The 22424-nt window shown below is 40.7% G+C and overlaps 1 protein-coding gene and 1 long non-coding RNA gene across 2 annotated transcripts in view; one reads left to right on the top strand and one right to left on the bottom strand.

Annotated features, from left to right (window-relative positions):
• Positions 1 to 8839: 8839 nt before the first annotated feature.
• On the top strand, positions 8840 to 21095 carry adgrl4 (adhesion G protein-coupled receptor L4). Its single transcript, XM_083970751.1, has 16 exons — positions 8840 to 8905; positions 9324 to 9473; positions 11904 to 12053; positions 13082 to 13231; positions 13658 to 13728; positions 14095 to 14274; positions 14715 to 14898; positions 15064 to 15177; positions 15323 to 15522; positions 17002 to 17181; positions 18483 to 18686; positions 19048 to 19268; positions 19832 to 19898; positions 20042 to 20133; positions 20290 to 20458; positions 20602 to 21095. The coding sequence occupies exons 1-16, from the start codon at positions 8860 to 8862 to the stop codon at positions 20662 to 20664; spliced, it is 2241 nt and encodes a 746-aa protein (XP_083826877.1). The 5' UTR covers positions 8840 to 8859; the 3' UTR covers positions 20665 to 21095.
• LOC310985226 overlaps positions 20308 to 22424 on the bottom strand; it is a 70352-nt gene continuing 68235 nt past the window's right edge. Inside the window, exon 5 of the long non-coding RNA XR_014595355.1 lies at positions 20308 to 20446. This is a non-coding gene — a long non-coding RNA (uncharacterized lncRNA). The remainder of the gene's footprint in view (positions 20447 to 22424) is intronic.

Here is a 22424-nt window from a genome sequence, read left to right as displayed (position 1 = left end):
AGAACACCCTATGTCCAAACTGCAGACCGAGACAACTGACCCCATTTCACTTCCTCATAATCACACGCAGGAACTTTGATCTGAGGACCCACCCAATTACTTTTACATTTACGCCAAGTAGTTCCAAGTGTGTTATTAAAACATGCTAGATATTTCCAGGGACAATTTAGCGACTAGCGGTTTCACTGGCCTTGAGTGCTCCTGTCTAACAAATGTGAAACCACGAGTGACCTGATGAAGAGCCGGCAGGCTCGGAACCTTGTCCACTTTATATTATGATAGAATAAAGTTCAATTTTTTTATTGGGAGCAGTTACAGTGTCACAAGTCTTTTTATCCCTTTTTGATCACGTGTTTTGGACTCAGCACCTGTAACATGGATGTGCGTGTGTCTACCTCCCCTGGCCTTAAAACCCTGCAACTTTTAAGATGAACTTTGACCGAGGAATCACTGTTTGTATGCTGACTGTTTTATTTGGCTTTCTAACATTAGTCTGTAAATAGCATAGGCTTTTGGACTTTGTGGGTGAAAAGCTTTTCACAGAAACAGCAGATGAAAGTTTTCAAGATCCATATCCTTAAAACTGTGGTGAATTTCAGGCCTGTTAATTGATTCATTGTACTGTATTAGCATTACTGCTTGATGGCAATGTATATAGTCAAATGACTTTTTACTTCTTCTTGTGTGTAGGCTACTGTAGTAAAATTTCCCTAAATTGTCTTCACAATTAACTTTAAATCATTAGTTTCACTGTTTCATTTTAGACTTGCAAATGAAGCTGAAAGAGTTGATGACTGTGAGAAAAAAAGGTACAAGTGATAGACTCGATACTTAGAGTAAGTTATATAACAATGAAGCCCTTGACACTACATATGACAGCCCTGTGGCACACTCCCCTGCTGAAGAGGAAAATGCTGTCTGCTGCTTTCTTCCTTTTGTCTGCGTGTGGGAGGAAGCAGGCACTAACCTGACTCCTGACCACCAGGCAGCTGCTTCAACCCAGAGTCAAACCCCCGTTGTTCTACTAAATTTCAACATTTATGGGAATAGTACAGTGTGTAGGTGGTGAAGACACATTTATGGCATACTGTAACACACTTTGACATCACAAGTTCTGGACTTTCTGTCTGCTTTCACATCAATAGTAGTGCCAGTAAAGAAGCATAAACTAAACTTCACACAGTATCATTTTCAGCCAGAGAACGCTGCTGTTTTCGGTGAAAATGATTTAAAGATCCACTAAACACTCTACCTGTGCAGCATAGAATGAAATAATAACAACAACAAGCTGGGCAATGTTTTTTTCCTTTTGCTGCTAAAGACAGATAACTCTCCCTCTGGGGTTGAACTTACATTCATTAAGTGACCTGACACATGACTTTAAATGAATAAGAAAAATATTTCTGTGTAAGTGTTGAATGTGTAATTAAGCTACAGTAGCCTATGTGTTTGCTAACAAGCTGACCACATCAATCTGAAATGTAGACTAGCCTATATGTCAGTTTTGTTTCCACTACTGGATTCAGATCAAGTCACTTAATAAATGGCTAAAGTAATTACACATTTAAAATGCAGTGAAAATGAATATATGTGAATCATTGCCTTTCAAATTTAATTTCATCCTCACAAACATAAGTGGTGAGAAATCCATCTAGCCACACATTAACTGCAGAAGAGATTTGTTTACAAATGAGCAGGATAAAGTACTGAACCAATTTGCACCACATTTGGTGGAGGCATGGCCATGGACCAGGGAAGACATAATAACATTTTGAGGTATTTATAATTTCATATGAATTTCATTTTTACCTCTTAAAGCAGAAGTGAGTGATATATTTGTGTTAATATAAGTCTTAAATAGTTATATCTTCCGACAGCAATCACTTACATAGAGTGTTTGGACTGAAACACGGGTCTCTCAGTCCCTCTGCTCTGCTCTGAGCCGAAGAGAAAACATTTATCGTATCCTACAGTTTTTATCCAATGAGGAGAGAGAACGGCATGCAGGGCTGTGTGTGCAGCCAAGGAACGCCGTGAATGTGGTGACGTAGCGACGAGGACTGTTATGGTGCGTTCAAGGAAACTCGTATTTTTCCGACCGTGAAGTGGTACCAGTTCGATCTGGTACGAGTTCACCGGTCGGAAGTTACGAGTGGCCGTTATAGTGACTTTCACCGGTAAAACAGGTCGGAAAAACACGAGTGGGTTGCCTGGAACGCTACAAAGTCGTAAGTTGTGACTTGAAGCTGTAATTTACGATTTCAAAAGCCTGCCTGGAACGCAGCATTAGCGAAAACGACCGGATCACTCACTTCTGCTTTAAGTCTGCTTTTGTGAAGGTCTTAACTGTGTCTGAGCGCATCCTAGTTGATTTGTTAGTAGTCACAAACCCTAATATCAAGCTCTCCACAGAGGAAAAAAACATTCACTAACTGGTTGTTTTCCTCTTATAAACAAAAGACACACACAAAAATGTAAAATTAAACATGGTTGGCCTGAGCCTGATATACAAGGTTCACAAAATGATAATGCTTGTTAGCCTACTTATGCTACAAAACAGGCGTCAACAGGACACAACTATGCATCAACATTGTCCAGCTGTTGGTTTACTGACTGTAGCTCATAGACTGTAAAAGCTGTAGCTGCACGGTTGTGTTAGCTAGCTAGGCGGTTAGCTAATGTAGCCACAGTGGTGGCATGACACGAAAATAAAACATTCATTCATTCATTCATTCATTCATTCATTCATTCATTGTAGCAGCTTAGCTAATTTAGTCATGCCTTGGACAAACTAACACCACGCAGACAACACAACAACTTTCTCAACTTGATCTGTCTTGCAGGTAGGGTTGGGCACCGAAAAACGGTTCCAAAAAGGAACCGGTTCCTAACGTCCGGGTCCAGAATCGTTAAGAAGCCGTTTGAATTTCGATCCTTTTTATCGGTTCCTAAATGTCCGCACTAGTTTGTTTGTTTTACTCCGCTCGCACTAGTTTGAAGTAATTTGACCCGCCCCGCACCACCGCATCTATTTTCACAACCATCCCCGCCGCTATTAAACTTCAGACAGCGGCTTTTTACTTTGAAAGGGCAGACAGAGGCGCTGTGTTGCCGCCAAGGGGGCAGTTGTCGGTCTGAGGAGTGAAGCTCACTTCCACGTTCAAAAAGCTGCAATCCCCTCGGCTGTCGCTGGGGGCTGGCTCCAGAAGGGAGCAACTCCAACTGAGCCCCATGTTAAAATAGCCGATTTTACAGCTTAAAAAAACATATTTACAGCCTGGTACATTTCATTTTTTTGGTCTCAACCGATAGTTTCTACCCCCGCACACACTCTGAGGGGGGTGAATTTTTTTTAAACTCCACCGTTTTACTGTTATTAGGTTTAAAGTTCTGACCAATTAGGGCGCAGAACCGTTGAGTGACAGGTCCGGCGACCGCTGCTACGAGGCCAGTGGGCGGGCCCTCGGCCGGCCAACGGCCGCACCGCTCCAAATATGGCAAGTAGAATCCAACATGGCGCGGCTCAAACCCCCGTAGTAGCGGCACAAAACAGACTCCCCCAAACCAATGGGTGACGTCACGGACGCTACGTCCATTCTTTTTACAGTCTATGGTTGCCGCTAGCTTGTCAGTGTGGAGCTCGTGAGGAGCGGGAGAGTCACAGTGCAGCGAGTGCAGCAGCCGCGGTGGCCGCCTCTCTCTCCCCCCGGTCTGCTCTCTGCAAACCAACCCCGCTCTGCTGATGCGCCCAGCCGCCGTCTCCGCCGGCTTTCCCGTCAACATCAGCGCGCTCCTGATAACACACTCTGGACTTCATCATCAGTGTTTTTAATGACCCGCCCCACCGCGCCCCGCACCGCAAATAAAGTAAACATTTCTTGACCCGCACCGCGCGTCACTACAGACCTCTTCAGCCTGAGAAGGCAGACATCAATATCTTCTTAAACAAAAACTGTTTTTGATTTGTCATCATGACTGCTCCAGTGTTTGTTTTATTTTGTTGCATATACAGTCACCTGTTCTGCAGCTCTTTGTATGTTAGACTGCTTGCCAAGTTTCAGTTTTATAGTTACAGTTAGGGACCCTCCCTTTTAATTGAATACCATAGTTGGCTAAATCTATTTTTGGAGGCCTTTTGGAGGTCTTACAAGCTGTGTAAGATGTATGTTTGAAGTCCAAGCATGCATGCAAAAATGGCCTGTGTGAAGAGTTTGTCAAATAAAAAAATATCCTGTGAAATAAGTTGTGACCTGTTGACCTGCACCTCAAAGAATCGGAATCGAGAATCGTTTAGAACCGGAATCGAAATAGAGAATCGGAATCGCTAAAATCTAAACGATGCCCAACCTTACTTGCAGGTCACTCTTCTTTTGAGACGCGGTTTAAAGCAGAAGTAAGCGATATATTTGTATTAATATAAGTCTTAAATAGTTATATCTTCCGACAGCAATCACTTACATAGAGTGTTTGGACCGAAACACGGGTCTCTCAGTCACTCTGCTCTGCTCTGAGCCGAGGAGAAAACTTTTCTCGTATCCTACAGTTTTTAACCAATGAGGAGAGAGAACGGCATGAAGGGCTGTGTGTGCAGCCAAGGGATGTGCGTGAATGTGGTGACGTAGGGACGAGGACTGTTATGGTGCGTTCAAGGCAGCCCGTAACTCGTGTTTTTCCGACCTGTGAAGTCATACCAGTTCGATCTGGTACGAGTTCACGGGTCGGAAGTTACGAGTGGCCGTTATAGTGACTTTCACAGATAAAACAGGTCGGAAAAACACGAGTGGGTTGCCTGGAACGCTACAAAGTCGTAAGTCGTGACTTGAAGCTGTAATTTACGGTTTCAAAAGCCTGCCTCGAACGCAGCATTAGCCAAAACGACCGGATCGCTTACTTCTGCTTTAACGTTATAATGAATCCAGTGGAGAAACAAGTTTAAGTAGCCAATGACTACTTAAGTTGGGAAACAACCAATGTAGCAAATCAGGGTGAGATCGTTGTCTGCAGTCCATATCATCTTAAGATGTTGATGTAAGAGGGAGAGATAGAGCGGGAGAGAGAGGAGAATAAAGAGTGAGAGGTCAGCAGCTCTGTCGGCGCTACGGGACACAACTCTCGGTAAGCAGTTGGCATCATTCATTACACAAACTATGTGCACGGTAACAACGGAAAATTATTATATGAGCCTTTGTATGTGCCAGTGTAGCTAACAAAACTAGCAGTGCCCACCGTTTAATAGAGAGACAGCACACAGCAAGTTCTCCAACTTTCCTCTCGTCTGATTGTAAACAGTTAGCTACATTGAATTAGCCTAACTTACCTGTCCAGCAGAGAAGCAGGCAACCTCTGCATCCCTTGTAAAATCCTTCTCCCTCGTTAGTTCTGTCCACCTGAGAAAAGCTAAGGTGATATTTGCTCTCATTTTATTCCGTCGTCGTCGGTCATTGAGTCTTTTTCTTTTCTTCGGTGACGAGGTTTTCCTCTCTGTTACAGGGCAAAGGATGTGTGTGTCCCTCCATTTAAAGTGAATCAGAATCACTAGACTAGAGTGCTAAGCAGGTTCAAATCCGGCGCATTCACAGGCACAGCTGTCTCTGGTTGCTTCACATTCACCGTGTTCCGTAACACGGCAAATTCAGGTGAAACGCGAAAGGCGGACCGAGTTTATCCCACTTTGTCAACTGCATTCAAAGATGGCGATTGGCCAACGGTTTGCATTTAGGGTCAAAGGTCATTGAACCTGAACTCGGCACGGACTCACTGCGCCCCCTGCTGTGAATTGGCTACACAGGGAAATTATTGTGCCCCAAAAGAGAAATAAAATACATAAATAAAGCAACGGAGGCTTGCAGAGTGATATTATGGTCCAGATCTGTTGGAGTAGGCTTTGGGCTTTTTTAGAAAAGTTTGAAAATGGATTTAGTGTTGTGATAATACTCTTTATGCCATGTTTGTGAATCAGCTAAGTGAATCTACTATCATTTTACAAACTCCTAGTGTGTCTTGTAGGTTCCTGATGGGAGAACTTATATATGAGTCATTTAAGACAAAGTAAGTTTGTTACCACTTCTACCTAGCAGTTTCCCTCTAGTAACAAATGTGTCTCTTAATTTCCTGTGTCAGATTTCATAACAGATCACTGAGTATGCAAGGTTACTAAGCACATCTCATCTTACCCATCACACAGTTTGCTTAAATATGATGTTAAAAGTTGTGTGGCATGCACTTTCTTGTGCAGCAGGCCCGTTTATATTGTCCTGTTACATCAAATCAGTTTGTAGCCTTCTTGGCCTCTAAATGTACAGTTTGAATCACCCAAGCTGACACAAATGGATTTTAAGGTTTCTTCTCCACTGGTCAGCCAAATAGCTTGTAAAAGACTTGTGAAATCGTGGTGATTTGTTGACTTTATAAGAGGATATTCTTGATCCTCTTATCTTCCCCTGACCAAATGCTGACATACAAAAACGACAAAATCTCATTTCCAACCAAAATTGAAGTTACTGCCTTTTACCCTTGCAATGCTTAACAGGTGATTCTTTTTTCAGTTTTAGGACTGATAATCCTTCTGAATGAAGCACAAGCTGTTTTTATAAGGCACCACCACCTATACTCAATGTTGCGGGGTTCTCCACACACACACATAGTACACACATACACAGTAGCTGGCATCGCCGAACCAGAGCAGAAAGCGCACTTTTTTCCTTGTATGCTGAAATATTCAAGAGCTCCAAGTTTATGAGACAGTTACTGCCATCTGCGTCCCAGCGTTCAGTCCTCCCATCATGGCTGAACATAAGGCCAACATCAGAACAGATACGTGTGAGAGGTGTCAAAATAAATTCTCCAGTGTACTCTGTATTGCAAATCTCAATATCGCCTGAATAGCACAAACAACACTCTTCGTTTGCTTTCACAGTCACACACACACACAGAGAAACCCACGCAGAATACTAGTGCAGAGTCAAAATTTCCATATCCATGAGAGAGGGAAGCAAAAGAGGAAACATTTACACAAGACTGCCTCCACACAGTTGAAGAGATCCTTTAGGTGTCTTTTTTTTTTCGTTTTTTTTTTTTACAATGTCATTGTGGAGCAAGCAAGCTCCTGTGAGAGCTTTACGAATTTCTCCCTAAATGAGAGATTTCCTGAGACAAAAAAGCGGAGGAGGAAGGGTGCAATCAGTCCAGGTTTGTTCTAGACAACATCACTTCCTTCCTTACCGTTAGGCAAGTGTCAGAGCGAGACATTCAGATGTGGTTTTCACCGAGCACTTTCCCAGGACAGTAATGCAGAGCGGTTCTAATGGTGTCATTCAAAGCAGCTGCCTTTCTCAGGAATAAACTGAACTGAACGCCTTGCCTAAGCAATTCACACCACCTCCACACACTGCAATACAGTCAACAAAGAACTTATCTTCCAAGTGAAACTATTCATCAATGAATGTGTTTGTGTGCCAAAAAGTGGAAGGTAGTTTGAAAGACCCACACCTGAATGGCCACTTCTCTCTTTTTGACTCTTGTCACTGTTTCACATTTGAAATAACCTGTTTCCTAACTGCCACTGCCGGTTACAGTCTACCTTCTAGTATTGACATTCATGGGTGTGGTGGAAAAAGCAAAACTGTAAACATCTGCGTTCACGATGAGTGGCAGAGGCTTTTAGTAAAGATGAACAACACTGCAACATTAGGTGCTTCAGCTGCTTCTCGTAGCTTTGGTCCATGTGATTTAGTTACCAAACAAAACGATCTAAAAGCCCAGCCCTGCTCATTTCCCTCTCAGAGAATGGGGTCATTAGTCCATGGCAGGTGTCAAAGTGCCAAAAATGAGACGTGTTGTTTTAAGCGCTTATCATCAAAGGCACACTGAGAACCTAACTGCAACACAAAGGGCCCAACAGTTCTGTTTATACTGGGTATTTTATACAACACAGCTATAATAGATAGAAATACAATGTTGTTTTAAAGATTGATCACCGTTTCAGAGGAAATGTATGTAAGAGCAAACTGTTAAAATAAAGTAAGAAAGACAACAAACTCTTTTATTCTGCAATATAAATGCTTTCACCGCCACTTTATTTTCTTTAAATTTGAACAAAGTGTGATTCATAGGAACTGTGTGTGACTAGGGAAGATTAAGAATATGGATGAAAAGACACTGCACTCAAGAATCTGCATTTTATTATTCTGTATATAAACTGAAATTCAAAGGCTTGTATCACCAGTTTGCTTGGAGATGAATCACAGCTATTTACACCTTTGTCTGAAGAAGGCTGAAATGTTCAATAGAAGACACACACACACACAACACTGGAATGTGTGTGTGTGTGTGTGTGTGTGTGTGTGTGTGTGTGTGTGTGTGTGTGTGTGTGTGTGTGTGTGTGTGTGTGTGTGTGTGTGTGTGTGTGTGTGTGTGTGTGTGTGTGTGTGATTTTGTGTACAGTCCTTTGCGGAAGGGAGTGGGTCGTCCTTCAGTGAAGTTAGTCGGTGTTGTTTTGGCCTGTGTTTACACAACCTACTGTTCGAGCTCCACTGAGAACAATGGCATTGAGGCTTCCAAAATGGCGACAATGAGTCACGGTTTCAACAACACTCCAATAAAAATCTAATGCTGCTAAAACTCATTTTATATTAGGTGTAAAGTGGAGCTAAGTGGGAGGGAAAACATGTGTTCGTTGCTGCGTGGGTTTGAGAGGTTGGTGAAGGATCAGGCTGTATGTTTTTTTGAAAGCAGATTAAAGACTAAGACAGGAAGGGCCAGGTTTAGGGAAACAGGAAAACTGATGCAAGGAAATGGGCTACGTCACCAGCCAGCCCACCACAGTCTGTGCTAAAAGTAAAATCCAGACTCAGCGCGAGTATGGAGTCTTTGCTCAAGTCACCAATGAAACTTGTACTTTTGACAGGTACGTGAGCTTATCTATGCTACATCCCGGCAGGTGTTTTACATAGAGGCTGTTGTTGTAGATGTATCTGTGTTCACGGGGTCTCCATATTAACTACGATGAGTTTTTGGCTTTGTGACGATGTCGCAGTTGAGCTTGATGTGATGATGTCATTGTTATATATTGTAACTTTTTTCATTTACAACAGATCATTTGTGTTGCTACCTTAGTTGTAGTCTAAACTTGTATGTACTGCTGTTACCAACACTGCTTTCACAGGTGGCAGGTTAATTCAGTCAGAGATAAAGAAAACATTTTTACTGGAACCGCGTGTGGAAAAATAAGAAGCAGTGGCATCATGAAATGCTCTGGAATATCAGTGCCATGGTTTCAACTTATACTTACCACACTTTGTGTCTTGTTCTTTGTGTCTACGCAGCATGGCTCTCCAGTCTGATGAACCCATGCAGCCTCTCTGACATTTGTAATAGTTGTCACAAACTTGCTCTTTGCAAGACAATAAATGGATCGAACAACGGCTGCTTCTGTAACCAAGGATATACGGGAGATGGAACAACATTTTGCAATGGTGAATATAGAAACACAGATCTACCCATATTACAAGTATTTACTATGATGAAAGGATACAGACAGCCTTGTGTGTACTAGCTGCCATGGAAGCCTTGAATATTTTAGCAAGTCCTTTCTTTTTTTGTGTCAGCTCATCATGACAAAAGCACTAGGCCAACTTTTGTACACATATGGGTTCATTTAATATTTTTTAGAGCATGGTACTTGACTGTGTAGTGCAGAGTAACTAGGATTGAAGCTTTTGAAAATATCTCATCCACCAGATGTGTTAAAACCACTTAAGCTGCCTGCTTGTAACAACAACAACAGCCACTATTACGCTTTATCAGAATTTAAAAGGGCATAAGCACACTGTAAATGCCATTAAACCACTATTTGTGGTCATTTGATCATAATATAGTATGTTCTATACAGTACTGCTCTTTTTCAACTGTTTAATTATCTCAAATATTTTATTGTTATCCCTAAATAAATCCCTAAATTAATCTAACATCCCAGCACGTTGCATTTCTTAGTCCTTAGGCAAGAAGGGAATGAACTACTGTAAAAATAATAATAATAATAATAATAATAATAAAAATAACTCAATCAGTGTTATTTTCAAAGAAATAAATTTAGCTTTTCATTCTCAAGATTGAACTTTATCACATTATTTTGGCCTTTTTAAAACATGAAAACACCACGTAAGTGAGTTCAATCTGTGTAAGTCGTTTGAACGATTATATCTCTATCATATTGTTTCAGGGACACAGTTGGCACACGCTGTGGGTCAAATGCAACTTGCACATGTTGTATTGCCTGCCACCTAGCTGGAAGCTCATCTCATTCAGAGATAATTTAACAGAGCAAACACAGTGTTGAAAATCTTTATTAATTCATTTCAGTGGCTAGTGCTGCCTCACTGTCAGTACTGTTTATGTTTCTGGGCTGTTTAGAATTCCTGGAACCCTTTTTGTTTCCTGACCAAACCTGATCACAATCACAGCGCAGCTTACATATTTCAAGAGCCAAAAGTAAATCAGAATGTGAGTAATACAAACACTGTGGAGAAAGATTTGAAAACAAAGAAGCACAATGAGGTTCGGGGTTAATGGAGTTCCTTTGTAGCAGAAGATCTTAAAATAAAGTCAGAAAAAAGGTGATATTTTAAAAATCTTCAAGACCAAAGCAACTACAGCAGGCAACACATAATCTGCAGCTTGAAGATAAAACCAAGGCATCAAAGGGAATCAAAAAAAATATGTGGGTGAAATGTTTGTGCAATTGTGATGGTTTAGGAGTCCTGTGTGTGATGGAGGTATTTCCTCTCTGGATATAGTCACCTCCCTCATCAGAGCAGAGGATTTCCCGTCCAGGACAGCTTTTGTGCAAAAGGTGCAGAGGAGAGGAAGAGCAGAGCGTCCATCATACCTAGTCAAGTGAAAACAACAGTGGAAAGTCTTACCAGGTCATTTCCAAAAAGCTGGGAGACAAAAAATCAAGCTGGAACAGCATTTTCTACAGTGAATGGACCAAAGCAGCATCTGTAGCAGAGTGCTTTCTGTCTGGTTCTTTGTAAACCTGGCCAGGGAAATGTAAAAAAAAAAAAAAAAAAACTTAAAAGTAATTTCAGTTATTTCTAAATCTAATTGAGGCAAACAAAGGCTCAGCAATCACAAATGAGAATTTTAAAATTGGCATGTAAGGTGGAAACAGGCAAGGCTGCAGTCAACATCAGACTGCTAAAATCAAGACCAGGACTCAGGACAGGGGTCAAGTCTTTAGAAATCTAATTGTGGAGGGAAGCTGAAGTATATTTGTGTCAACATCCACTCAAATCCACATTAATATTGTGTGTCCTCATTTGCACTCTTGGAACAATCCACATCATTGCTCCTGAATTGGTGGGCAAATGCATCTCAAGTCTACAGATTATAGTTTTGGTTTCTGTTTTTGGGAAATCTTGTCATCATGAGCTCGGAAATAACTCACAGCACCAATTTAAGATGACCACAAACGACAAAGTTCCCTTCTGATAGTCCAACCATTTCTGCATGATGCTCAGCAGTAACAGAGGAATAAATTAACTGTTGAAAAGGCGTGGAGTGTGAGACTGAAATACCTTCAGCTGCAGAGCAAAACAGTATTCAGCTACAAGACTTCCAGTTTGCTGGGAGAGGAGAAGATACACTCTTGATAAATGTACACTTACAGAACACTTTACCATTATTCTAATGCAATTTATATCTCCACCAAAGACATGAGGCTGAGTGGTACAAGATCAGACACTTTTCTGGAGCACACTGGTCAGTTGGAGTCGATCCACTGCCTGGATTAATCACAGCAACATAAAATCAATTGGTTAAATCTGCCACTTTAAAGAGGCATAAAGTCTCTTGTCCCTTGCTAATAACCTACTTTACTTTCTGTCCTCATCTTCTCACCGCAGATGACGACGAGTGCCGGAATGTGACTAATATCTGCGGGGACAGGGGGACCTGCACCAACACAGAGGGCAGCTACTTCTGTACATGTGTCTCTGGATACACATCGACAGGAAAGGCCCAGTTCCTGCCCAATGATGGCACTGAATGTCATGGTAATGTCTCATTCACTGAACTCAATATTCTTCATAGCGGTCACATGATCTGTAATGTTATATTAAATCTACTGACAGATTAGCTCACATACAGCTGGAAAAGATGTCATTGCTACGAGTGTGTGTGTGTGTGTGTGTGTGTGTGTGTGTGTGTGTGTGTGTGTGTGTGTGTGTGTGTGTGTGTGTGTGTGTGTGTGTGTGTGTGTGTGTGTGTGTGTGTGTGTGTGTGTGTGTGTGTGTGTGTGTGTGTGTGTGTGTGTGTGTGTGTGTGTGTGTGTGTGTTTGATGGCAGTTACAGTACTACACAGCTGTGAGGGTGCCAGCGCTGGGTGTGCGTCTGTGTGCAAACTGTTTTCACTTTCACTGTACTGACAGAGGACCTCACATACAGCTGGGCAAGATGCCATGTATATGTGTGTGTGTGTGTGTGTGTGTGTGTGTGTGTGTGTGTGTGTGTGTGTGTGTGTGTGTGTGTGTGTGTGTGTGTGTGTGTGTGTGTGTGTGTGTCTGTGTGTGTGTCTGTGTGTGAGAGGGCAAATACCACACAGCTGCGAGGGTATCAGAGCTACATGTGTCTGTGCGCTTATTGTTTTCTCTTCCACTGTACTAAGGAGGATAAACATGTTGGAGGCGATTTTTCCCCTCAGCCTTTCACTTCCTTCCAATCTGCTATTCTGAGAAACCATCTGAGATTGTTTGCTCCACTAGAGGAACAACACCTTTATTGCAGCATTTAACCATTCCTGCAGATTTCTAACAGGGCGGTGCATGTGGGGAAGCATGGCTGTAACATGTGTTACATGTGTTCTCTCCCAAAATCAGTTATGTACCGTAGCATATATGAGATATTTGATATTAATATAAAGCAAAATCATTAGCATCACTTTACAGTTTTAGTTTCTTGAGGTAAAAAATACAAAAGTGTAGGAGTTTCTTCAGCTATTGTGTTTGATATGAAATATAAGTTGTGTTTAGAGTATGTGTGGTTATTTTTAATCAGATGCAAACTCCTAATTTGCATCTTTCAGATACTGATGAATGCCAAATGGTAGATGTCTGTGGACCAAACTCAAAGTGTCATAACACCAATGGATCTTACTATTGCACTTGCCAGCGTGATTACGTCCCATCCTCAGGCGCTAAGCACTTTCATCCAGAGAGAGGTGTGCGATGTAAAGGTCGGTATGAGGATGGCAGAGTACACACACACACACACACACACACACACACACACACACACACACACACACACACACACACACACACACACACACACACACACACACACACACACACACACACACACTATTACTTGAATCCAAGGACATACACCTTTCTTCATTATTTTCTCTTTCTAATTTCTCTCACACGTGCACATGCAACGCAGAACACGCCATTTTAAACAGAGAATCTATTATGCAACACATCAAGCAAAGGGTGCAATCCTTAATTTTCTGATGTTTGAGGCTATTCTGATGACAAAGAGACCCAGGTGATGTGTTTTATGAAATTCAGACTTTACCGTGACATTCTCTACCCTTGTGAAATCATTGAAATAAACTCAGCAAACGAAGGGCCTACATTTGCTAATTGTTGTTTTTCAGAACATCCCCAAAAATACTGCCATGACAACATCGGGTGCATCACACAGACTGTCAACAAAACACTTGAATATGTAAGTACCCCTCCTCCATATAAGGTGACTGTGGATGTGATGACACTGCCCTCTGTTGGAGGGAATGGAAATAAACATGAGCTGAAAATATAATGAGCAGTGGCAGGGACACAGAGCAGCAGCCACTCACTTGTAGCCTTGTTCTGCCACCTACAGGCAAGAAAAGTAACAGCAGCACAACTCAGGGACACAATTGTTGATTTGTGCCATCTACAGGCAAAGAAAAAAAACACTTTGAGGAAATAAAGTTAGAGAGGAAGAAAATAAAACTGCTTGAAAATGATTGGTTCATACAGACAAATACCACAACCTCACTTTTCCTTCAAACACTTGAATACAAATGTTTGTCCCCCCCCCATTTGCTAGATGAGCAACCTCACGGAGCCCCAGAGTCTGCTGAAGGAAATTGCCAAGCAGACGTCCGGTGAACTCACCTCAGTGGAAGTGATTGCATATGTTGAGGCCTTGTGTCGCTCCACGTCAACATTGGCTGCAGGAGAGAAGGATTATACTGTCAAGCCATCAGTCATCAACTCCACTCTTTCAGTAATCTTTGTTTACCATTCTTGTTTCACAGTCAGCATCTGGAGTTCAGCCTGCAATGCTGTTATACTTTGAACTGGTTTAGGGAGGAAAATGCTATCAAACACTGTCCAGTTCCTTCTTGTACACTGTTTAAAGACTTCAGAGAGTGCAGTGTTGCCTAACCTACAAGCTAACAGTTAATTAATACATTTTTTTTTTTGGTGTAGCACATGTACAAATAATACAAGTATCCCAGATGCTGTAAAACTAAAGAAAACATGTGCTACAGCATGTGTAACCGATGCTAGATTATATCTAGTAATTAATGTGAGGTCAAAAGAGGCAGGCCTGAGTAAACATAATGTGCAAACCATACAGTATCTAATTGAAAACACATTGTAGTACATGCATACATTACATCACATATTATTATGCACTTAAAAAAGCTTCTTTCCCAACAGAAATTAGTAAAAGCAGTTAACAACCTGGTGGAGAAGGATGAACTAATGGCTTGGAGCAGAATAAAAGAGGAGCGTCGGGAACACACCATCACTAAGCTGCTGCATGCTGTTGAAGAAAGTGCTCTGACATTGGCCAGCAACTACAAAACTCCAGCTGAGCTTGAAATCAAAGCTAGCGAAATGGGTGAGATAATTATTAACACAGAGAGCTCTCACTGACGCTCAAATTATATTAAATTGTCCTGCCATTTATCCCCACCTGTGTGCGGAGAGGGAGGTTTTTGGATAATTGTCATTTTCATACTTTTAATTTCTCGATATCCCCGCTTTATTCTATCCTCCGCCGCAGAAATGAAAGTGTTCACCTTTGATGCGCATCACACAAAAGCCAAACTGTCTGCGTCCATGGGAGGAGATCATATAGATCTGACTCCGAAACTGAGACCAGAGGAGGACAGAAATGGTAAGAAAACACATATTAGATTTGTTAATAATAATATTAATAGAAATAAACCTAATGAACCTTGTGATGAGAAATACAATGAGTTTGACTCCCTCCTGCTTGTGTTAAAGTTTTTTTCTCTCTCTCTCTCTCTCTCTCTCATCAGGAAGTGTGTCCGTGGTGTTTGTGCGTTATGACAGCATCGGTGGCATCTTGAAGCCGAGCAGCGACCCAGGTGTCACCGACTACTCACGGTATGCAGAAACAGGGGAAATCATTGTCAACTCCCAAGTCATAGCAGCAGCCGTCAAACCTGCTGACGTTTACCAACTTGACCATGTCACCTTCACTCTGAGACACAATGAGGTAAATACTACACAGACTGCTGAGGCTGGCTACATTGTTTTGTTTTTTTGTCTTTTCGATATCCTTTCTTCTTCAGTGAAGAGAAAAAAAAACCCAGTTGCAGACCAGAGTGTGAATAATCTCCCTCTGTCAGATATAATCTCTGGATTTATGAGGAGCAGTTTTTATCAGAACTTTTATCTTCTGTTTTAATTCAAAAGGATGTCCTGAGTCAAATCAAGGAGACATTTCCTTCACTTCTCTGCTACTTTTAAACTCACTGCTTCCGTTTCTGTGTCATATCTGATTCATTTACCAACATCAGTTTCCAGTAGGAGCTTGCTCAGTCTGCAACATCAATATCCCAACATATATATCTTCGTCATCGTTGCATTCGCTTCCTTATTCCACTGGCTCTGACAGTAACTTGATAACTGCCAGAGTTTCCATTAAAGTCAAATTTAAAACAAACTCACATGGGAGGAGTAGTTAGTGCCTTGTGCAAAGTTTTATGAAATTTGAAGATTTCGCTCCATGCATTTCCACAATGACCTCTCAGTCAAAGGGAAACGGTGGAGGAAAGGTGACTAGACAACAGAGGAATGTGGGTGATGAGGGAAATAACCCTAAAAATTAATGTACTGGTATTTTCTTTTCAGGTAATGAAAATGTATGAGAAAGGGAAATCATTATTTTTGTTGGACCCTTGAGGTTTAAGATGAACAAAGGGGGTGTTGATTTATGTTGAGCTCTGTAAATTGCCTTTAAAGAGCAACAATCAATAATTTTGGCTCCATTTTCTTGCAGACACTTTCTGCTGGCCAAGTACTTTTGTCTTGTGGCACTATTTAGTTTTTTTTTTTTTTTTTTTTGCATCTGTTTTGTAATTTTTTTTAATTTACCTACTTTACACCTTCTATACTCATATTGTTCTGGGTACAGTATATGAAAAAAAAAGCTAATTTGTACAACCTAATTATGAAAAATAAGGTACAGACAGGGCCATGTGCAAAAAAAAGAGCTCTGCTTTGATATGTTTTTTTTTTTTTTTTTTACCAGTAATTCTCATTTTGAATATTTGCCCCCTGCAAAATATTTGGACTGCTGTGATTTCTTTCCAAAGAAAATACGACAGCTGCCACTGCTCTGGCACAATGTGCACAGTGTACCATTGATTTTAAGTCACCATGATAATTACCTGATGTTTTATTTTTCTTACAGTAAGTCATAAAGTTGTGACATGTTTTCAGTTAGAAAATAAGTGAGCCATGATGTGAGAATCCATGACAACTAAAGTAACAGCACTGAATCCACGAATTAGAAAGTCAAACTTTGGATGGAGTGTAATTAACTTACACAATAACTTTGATGAGGACTGCAAAATCAGTTTTTTTCAAACCCCTGATGATGTTCTACCACAGAGCAACACAGCGCAAAAACTAATAAACACAGCAGCATCCACAGTTTACGGCGCCTTTGCTTCCTCTCTGTCCCCTGAAGCCCATAGACACTAAAGCTGATGTGACGAAGTGCGCCTTCTGGGAGTACGAGCCGGACAGCCTGCAGGGCCACTGGGCCACTCACGGCTGCAAGACCGTCCACGTCACCAGCAACACAACCACCTGCTCCTGCAATCACCTCACACACTTCGCCATCCTCATGTCCTCTGGGCGAGCCAATGTGAGTGGTCATACATTAAAAAGTAACAACTCTAACAGCAAAGGTATTTCCCTTTTTTTTTTTCCAGTTTTCCACCAGGGCTTTAAATTATTTATTGAAGTGATTTTAGGAAAAAGGGTCGGTCATGGTGAACAAATTTCCTTTCAGGCTCACATCTGGATTTTGCAAGTATTCTCAGTGATTCCTTGACTCTTCTAATTTTTATCTTTTTACATTTTAAGACAGACTATAACTTTTTCTGTTTTAATAAATCCTTTGATGGTCAAACAGTAAATGTACAGATGTTTCCACTGCTGTTTAGTGTTTAAAGTGAGAGGTATTTAGCAAATGAGAAAAGAAATTATTATATACATATACGTATGTGTGTGTGCGTGTGTGTGTTTATTTGTTTGTTTTGTAAGTGATGTATTCTTTTGTCTTTAGTGAAAACCTTGATCTAAAACAGCTTTTCATCAGTAAAAGAAAAACTGCCTAATTTTCTGCATTGTTAAAAATCATACGTCAGATAATCTTTAAGAGTTTCTAAAGGGTTTATTTGGCTTAAGAAGTGGGATCATTTACAAAATCCATAAAGGAACATTTAATCTTTCAGTTTGTCTGAAAAATACAAGATAACATATGTCAGAAGAATACATGGCTTTGTTCGTCATATAATAAATTATTGAGATAGAATGAATGTTACTATCAACAATAGATCACTTATCATTATTTGTCAAAAGTAAAAGTACATAAAGGCACATAATTGTGAACTTGTTTTCTATCATACTGATATCTTGTGTTGATGTTGCTGATAGATTATATTAAATAATATGCTAATCTTTATTTTCACTTTTATGTCAAGATTTCACTTTAGATAGTGTGATGATGATTCATGCTGACTGATTGTTGTAGAGTTTCATGCAACAAAAAAGAATTAAACTCAGCAGGTATCCACCCAGCAGTGAGCAGCACTACATGCACCTCCACCATGTATTTTGAATTTAACACATTGGCTTGCAGGAAAGTTTGAGATTCAAGAAATTTTGTAAATTGAAAAAGGAATTCACCAAAACAAGAAAAGAAATTAAATAATTAAGTTAATTTAATGAAATCATGCAAAGATAAAAATGCTTTAAAGCTTTTTAATGCAGTAACACAAAGCAGTAACACACTATGTGGCCGGCTGGTGTCTGAACCAGAACGAGCCCAGTGTGTCTGTTGGTCAACATGCTGGAGTAACCCCAGCAGAAAACACAACAAACTCCAACTTAAGCCCAGCATGAACTGTGAATGAAACACCTCCCCTTCCATTTGCTTCTCAGCTGGTGGCCCACTATACCATCCTGACCCGGATCACCCAGCTGGGGATGATCATCTCCCTCATCTGTCTGTCCATGTGCATCTTCACCTTCTGGTTCTTCAGTGAGATCCAGAGCACCAGAACCACCATCCACAAAAACCTGTGCTGCAGCCTCTTCATGGCCGAGTTCATCTTCCTGGTGGGGATCAACATGAAGACACATAAGGTGAGTGCTGGATGTACTGAAGCCCAGTGAAACAAAGAAAACCCTCCTGTTTGTGTGTGTGTGAATCTAACCCACCATTGTGACAGTTCATTGATTAAAAACTCCTCTTAGTGTGAGCACACCTGTGGTCACTCACTCACTCTGTCAGCAAGTAAGTTAACAAATGTTGAAAAAAAACACACACACACACACCTCAGAAATCAGGTCAAAGAAACAAACCTGTACCACTGAGACTGCAAATTATCCCTTTTTTTTTTTTTTTTTTTTTTACATATTGGAGCAGAATTGCTAATTTTACACATCATAAAATTATAAATTCCCTGTGTCTCACTTCCTCTCTCTTTTGTCTGTTTCTTGGCAGCTCTTCTGCTCTGTTATTGCAGGGCTGCTGCACTATTTCTTCCTCGCGGCCTTTGCCTGGATGTGTATCGAGGGCATCCATCTGTACTTAATAGTGGTTGGCGTCATCTACAACAAAGGCTTCCTGCACCGTAACTTTTACATCTTCGGCTATGGGAGCCCAGCCGTGGTGGTGGCCATCTCAGCAACGTTAGGCTCTAGGTATTATGGCACCGATAAAGTGTAAGTACAAAAGCACTGACTTTTTTTTGTTTGTTTGTTTTGTACATTAAGGTAGGAAGACAAAAGGCTTAGACTAAGATCTTTTTAAACTCATTCAGCATTTATTTTAGAGAGGAAAGATAAACAAATTACATTAATTATAAATAAGAGGGGACAGAGATTAAATTTGGCCTGCAGGAGCATGGAGGAAATTGAAGTTGCTTAGATTGCCTGGTAGAAAGTAAGTTATTAACCAACTTAAAAGAAAGTCTGAAAGGTTCTGTGTACTACTGTATTTAGAGTTTTGAATGTTGTTGATAGTATTTAAAAATTGAGGTGGCCATTGTTCATTACTGTGTGAAGAGGTTGCTTTTCCAACCAAGTGTTTTGCACTTGTAGGATCAGAAGAGTTTGTAGTGCCTCATACACAATGTCATAATTAGAGTAAAATGATAAATGTATTGCTTCTGTAAGAGGAGGTGTTATTGCAATAACAAGATTTTTTTTTGAAAACACACTCAGTGAATGAAGATGTTGAGATAAACTATTGAATAAAATAAGGCTTTTATGTATTTGTATTCTAGGTGTTGGCTGAGCACAGAAAACCACTTCATCTGGAGTTTCATTGGGCCTGCGTGTTTGATCATTCTGGTAAGATCAGATTTCTTTGTAATATATTATAAAATAAAAACCACTCAATTAATTGAATCCATCAAACGGGGGTTGTTTCAAAGATAAATATTCATTTGATCATGTTTGTTTGTCATGTTTGTTTTGGTCGGTCTGCACTAAAGGTTAATCTCTTGGCTTTTGGAGTAATCATCTACAAAGTGTACCGGCATACTGCTGTGAAAAAGCCTGAAATCAGCCACTATGAAAACATCAGGTAGGATTATCTGTGCTCATGTTGAATAGGTCAAAAGAATATTGAAAAATCAAGTCCTAAATTCCCTTATCTGTTGGATTATCCTGGTATCGTGTGGTGTCCGTGCAGTGTCGCGTTGCTCCCACACTCTGTTGAAGTCGGTTTGATCACCCTCAGGTCCTGTGCCCGTGGTGCCTTGGCCCTGCTGTTCGTGCTGGGAGCCACCTGGACCTTTGGAGTGCTGCACATCCTCCACGAGACCACCCTCACCGCCTATCTGTTCACCATCGCTAACACTTTCCAGGGCATGTTCATCTTTATCTTCCTCTGTGTGCTGTCCAGAAAGGTAGGAGAAGTGTTAGGGTGTCTCCTCATGTTTTCAGTGATTTAAGTTTTAATTCAACAAAAAATTCTGTGAAATTCTGTGTTTTTGGTTTGTCAGCAGTTATATTATATTATTAAATTATAATTTATATGTTCCTGTTCCAGATTCAGGAGGAGTACTACAGACTTTTCAAAAACGTGCCATGTTGTTTTGAATGCCTGAGATGAATCCACGCAGTCAAAGCCTGATCATCTGCATTTGTACAATAATACTCGACACTATAGCTTTGCAATATCCTGTGACTCATGCTTTCATTTTTGGAAAATGCTGTGGGAGGAATTGCTCTGTACAGATGTCTAATAAACAACAACATGTAGCACTTGTAATTTTTAAACCTTGTTTCCCTTTTAAAAGACTTAAATCATCTATACGTCATGTTTGTGTTATATTCAGGAGCTTTCTGTACAATAAAAAAAACATGCAACTGTATCTAATGTTTCACAAAAGACACTCATCGGAGCATAATATTGGAATCAAACTGTTTTGTTTGTTTTCTGTTTAATTTAATACATCTTCAATTACACTAAAAATAACCCACAGTCTGTTGTCTTTGTTCCTCTCCTGTGTTTGAAATTGATTTGTAAATTATTAAAATGAATGTGGCAAAGCAACACAAATCTCGGCTGCTCACTTCTTTTATGTGCACAATCAATGGTCTTGTTTAATGCATCATTTCACCCTCTCTGAACAACCATGTGTACAGCGGATTAAATATGAATCGTTGTGAAGACTCTGTCCATCCTCTGGTCCATGGCAGTCAGGTAGGACAACAGCTCCATCTACTGGACCTAATGAGGAACTCTCTCTCTCTCCACTCTGCTCAGACACATGGTCCTCTGTGTGTCTTGTGCGGTTTGTTTGTATCTTCTTGGTTCATGAGGTCTGTGTTGTTGGTTTTTCATTCTCATCAAGCTGCATCCTGGGGATTATAATGTGTATGCATCTGCATAATCAAATTACTCATGAATCTCTCGCCATTTACAATAAATGTGTTTTTAATATGAATTTTCTTGTTTGAATCCAAAATAATCAAATCCAGAAAAAACTAAAGGAGACATTTGTAACTATTGCTACTGAGTAGACAATGTTAGCATGTTAGCAACAGCTAACCAGGATACCAGTATGGAAGAAACAAGTTCAGATTCAAAACTTATTCCTTTACTCGGCAAGAGCTATGTGGTGAAAATAAACCAACAATGCTAACTGTTGTATCTACTGTATGGTGGCTCTTTTCTCCTGAAGTTGCCATGCTAACCAGCTAGCCAAGGCCAATCTCAACACTTTCCTTTACCAATTCTCTGTAGCCCTGAAGGGGTGCATGACGTCTGTCCGACTACCCATTTCTCCGACCATACATTTCTTTATTTTTGCGTCCATTAGTCCGACCTCCCACTTCTCCGACTTAAGTAGCCCTAACCCTTAACCTTACCCTAAACCTAACCTTAACACTGTAGAATGGGTAGTCGGAGAAATGAGCCGTCGGGCTTTTGGGCAGTCGGACTGATGCATGCTCCCCGCCCTGAAGACACAAAGGTGTAACATCTTGTATTATGAAGACACAGATAGCACTACCTTCTGTCAAATCCCACTTACAGTAAAGAAATCACGTTCAGTGGATTATCCCAAACACAACACCCAGTCTAGTCCACAGATTTCTGCCCAGAATCACACTGGAAAATCACACTACTAAAATTAACAAACATACCAAAAACCAGTACCACATACAGTAGGAAGCACAATGCAGTGTGATGACAGAATGAATGAATGAAGATTATGGACGATATTCTGCACTAATCCTATCAAGAAATCAGTGTGTAGCCTTTCTTTTGTTAGACAAACTCTCAAATCCAGTCTCCTTGCATCAATCGGTCTTAGTGTTGATTTGTTTTTCACCCTCTTCCCATTTCTTTAGGGTAGCAGCCCTGTC

The sequence above is a fragment of the Trachurus trachurus genome, assembly GCF_905171665.1.
Source record: "Trachurus trachurus genome assembly, chromosome: 4".
NCBI classification, from domain to species: Eukaryota; Metazoa; Chordata; class Actinopteri; order Carangiformes; family Carangidae; genus Trachurus; species Trachurus trachurus.
Note: the sequence above shows the minus strand (reverse complement) of the source record. Positions and strands in the feature narration are given on the sequence as shown.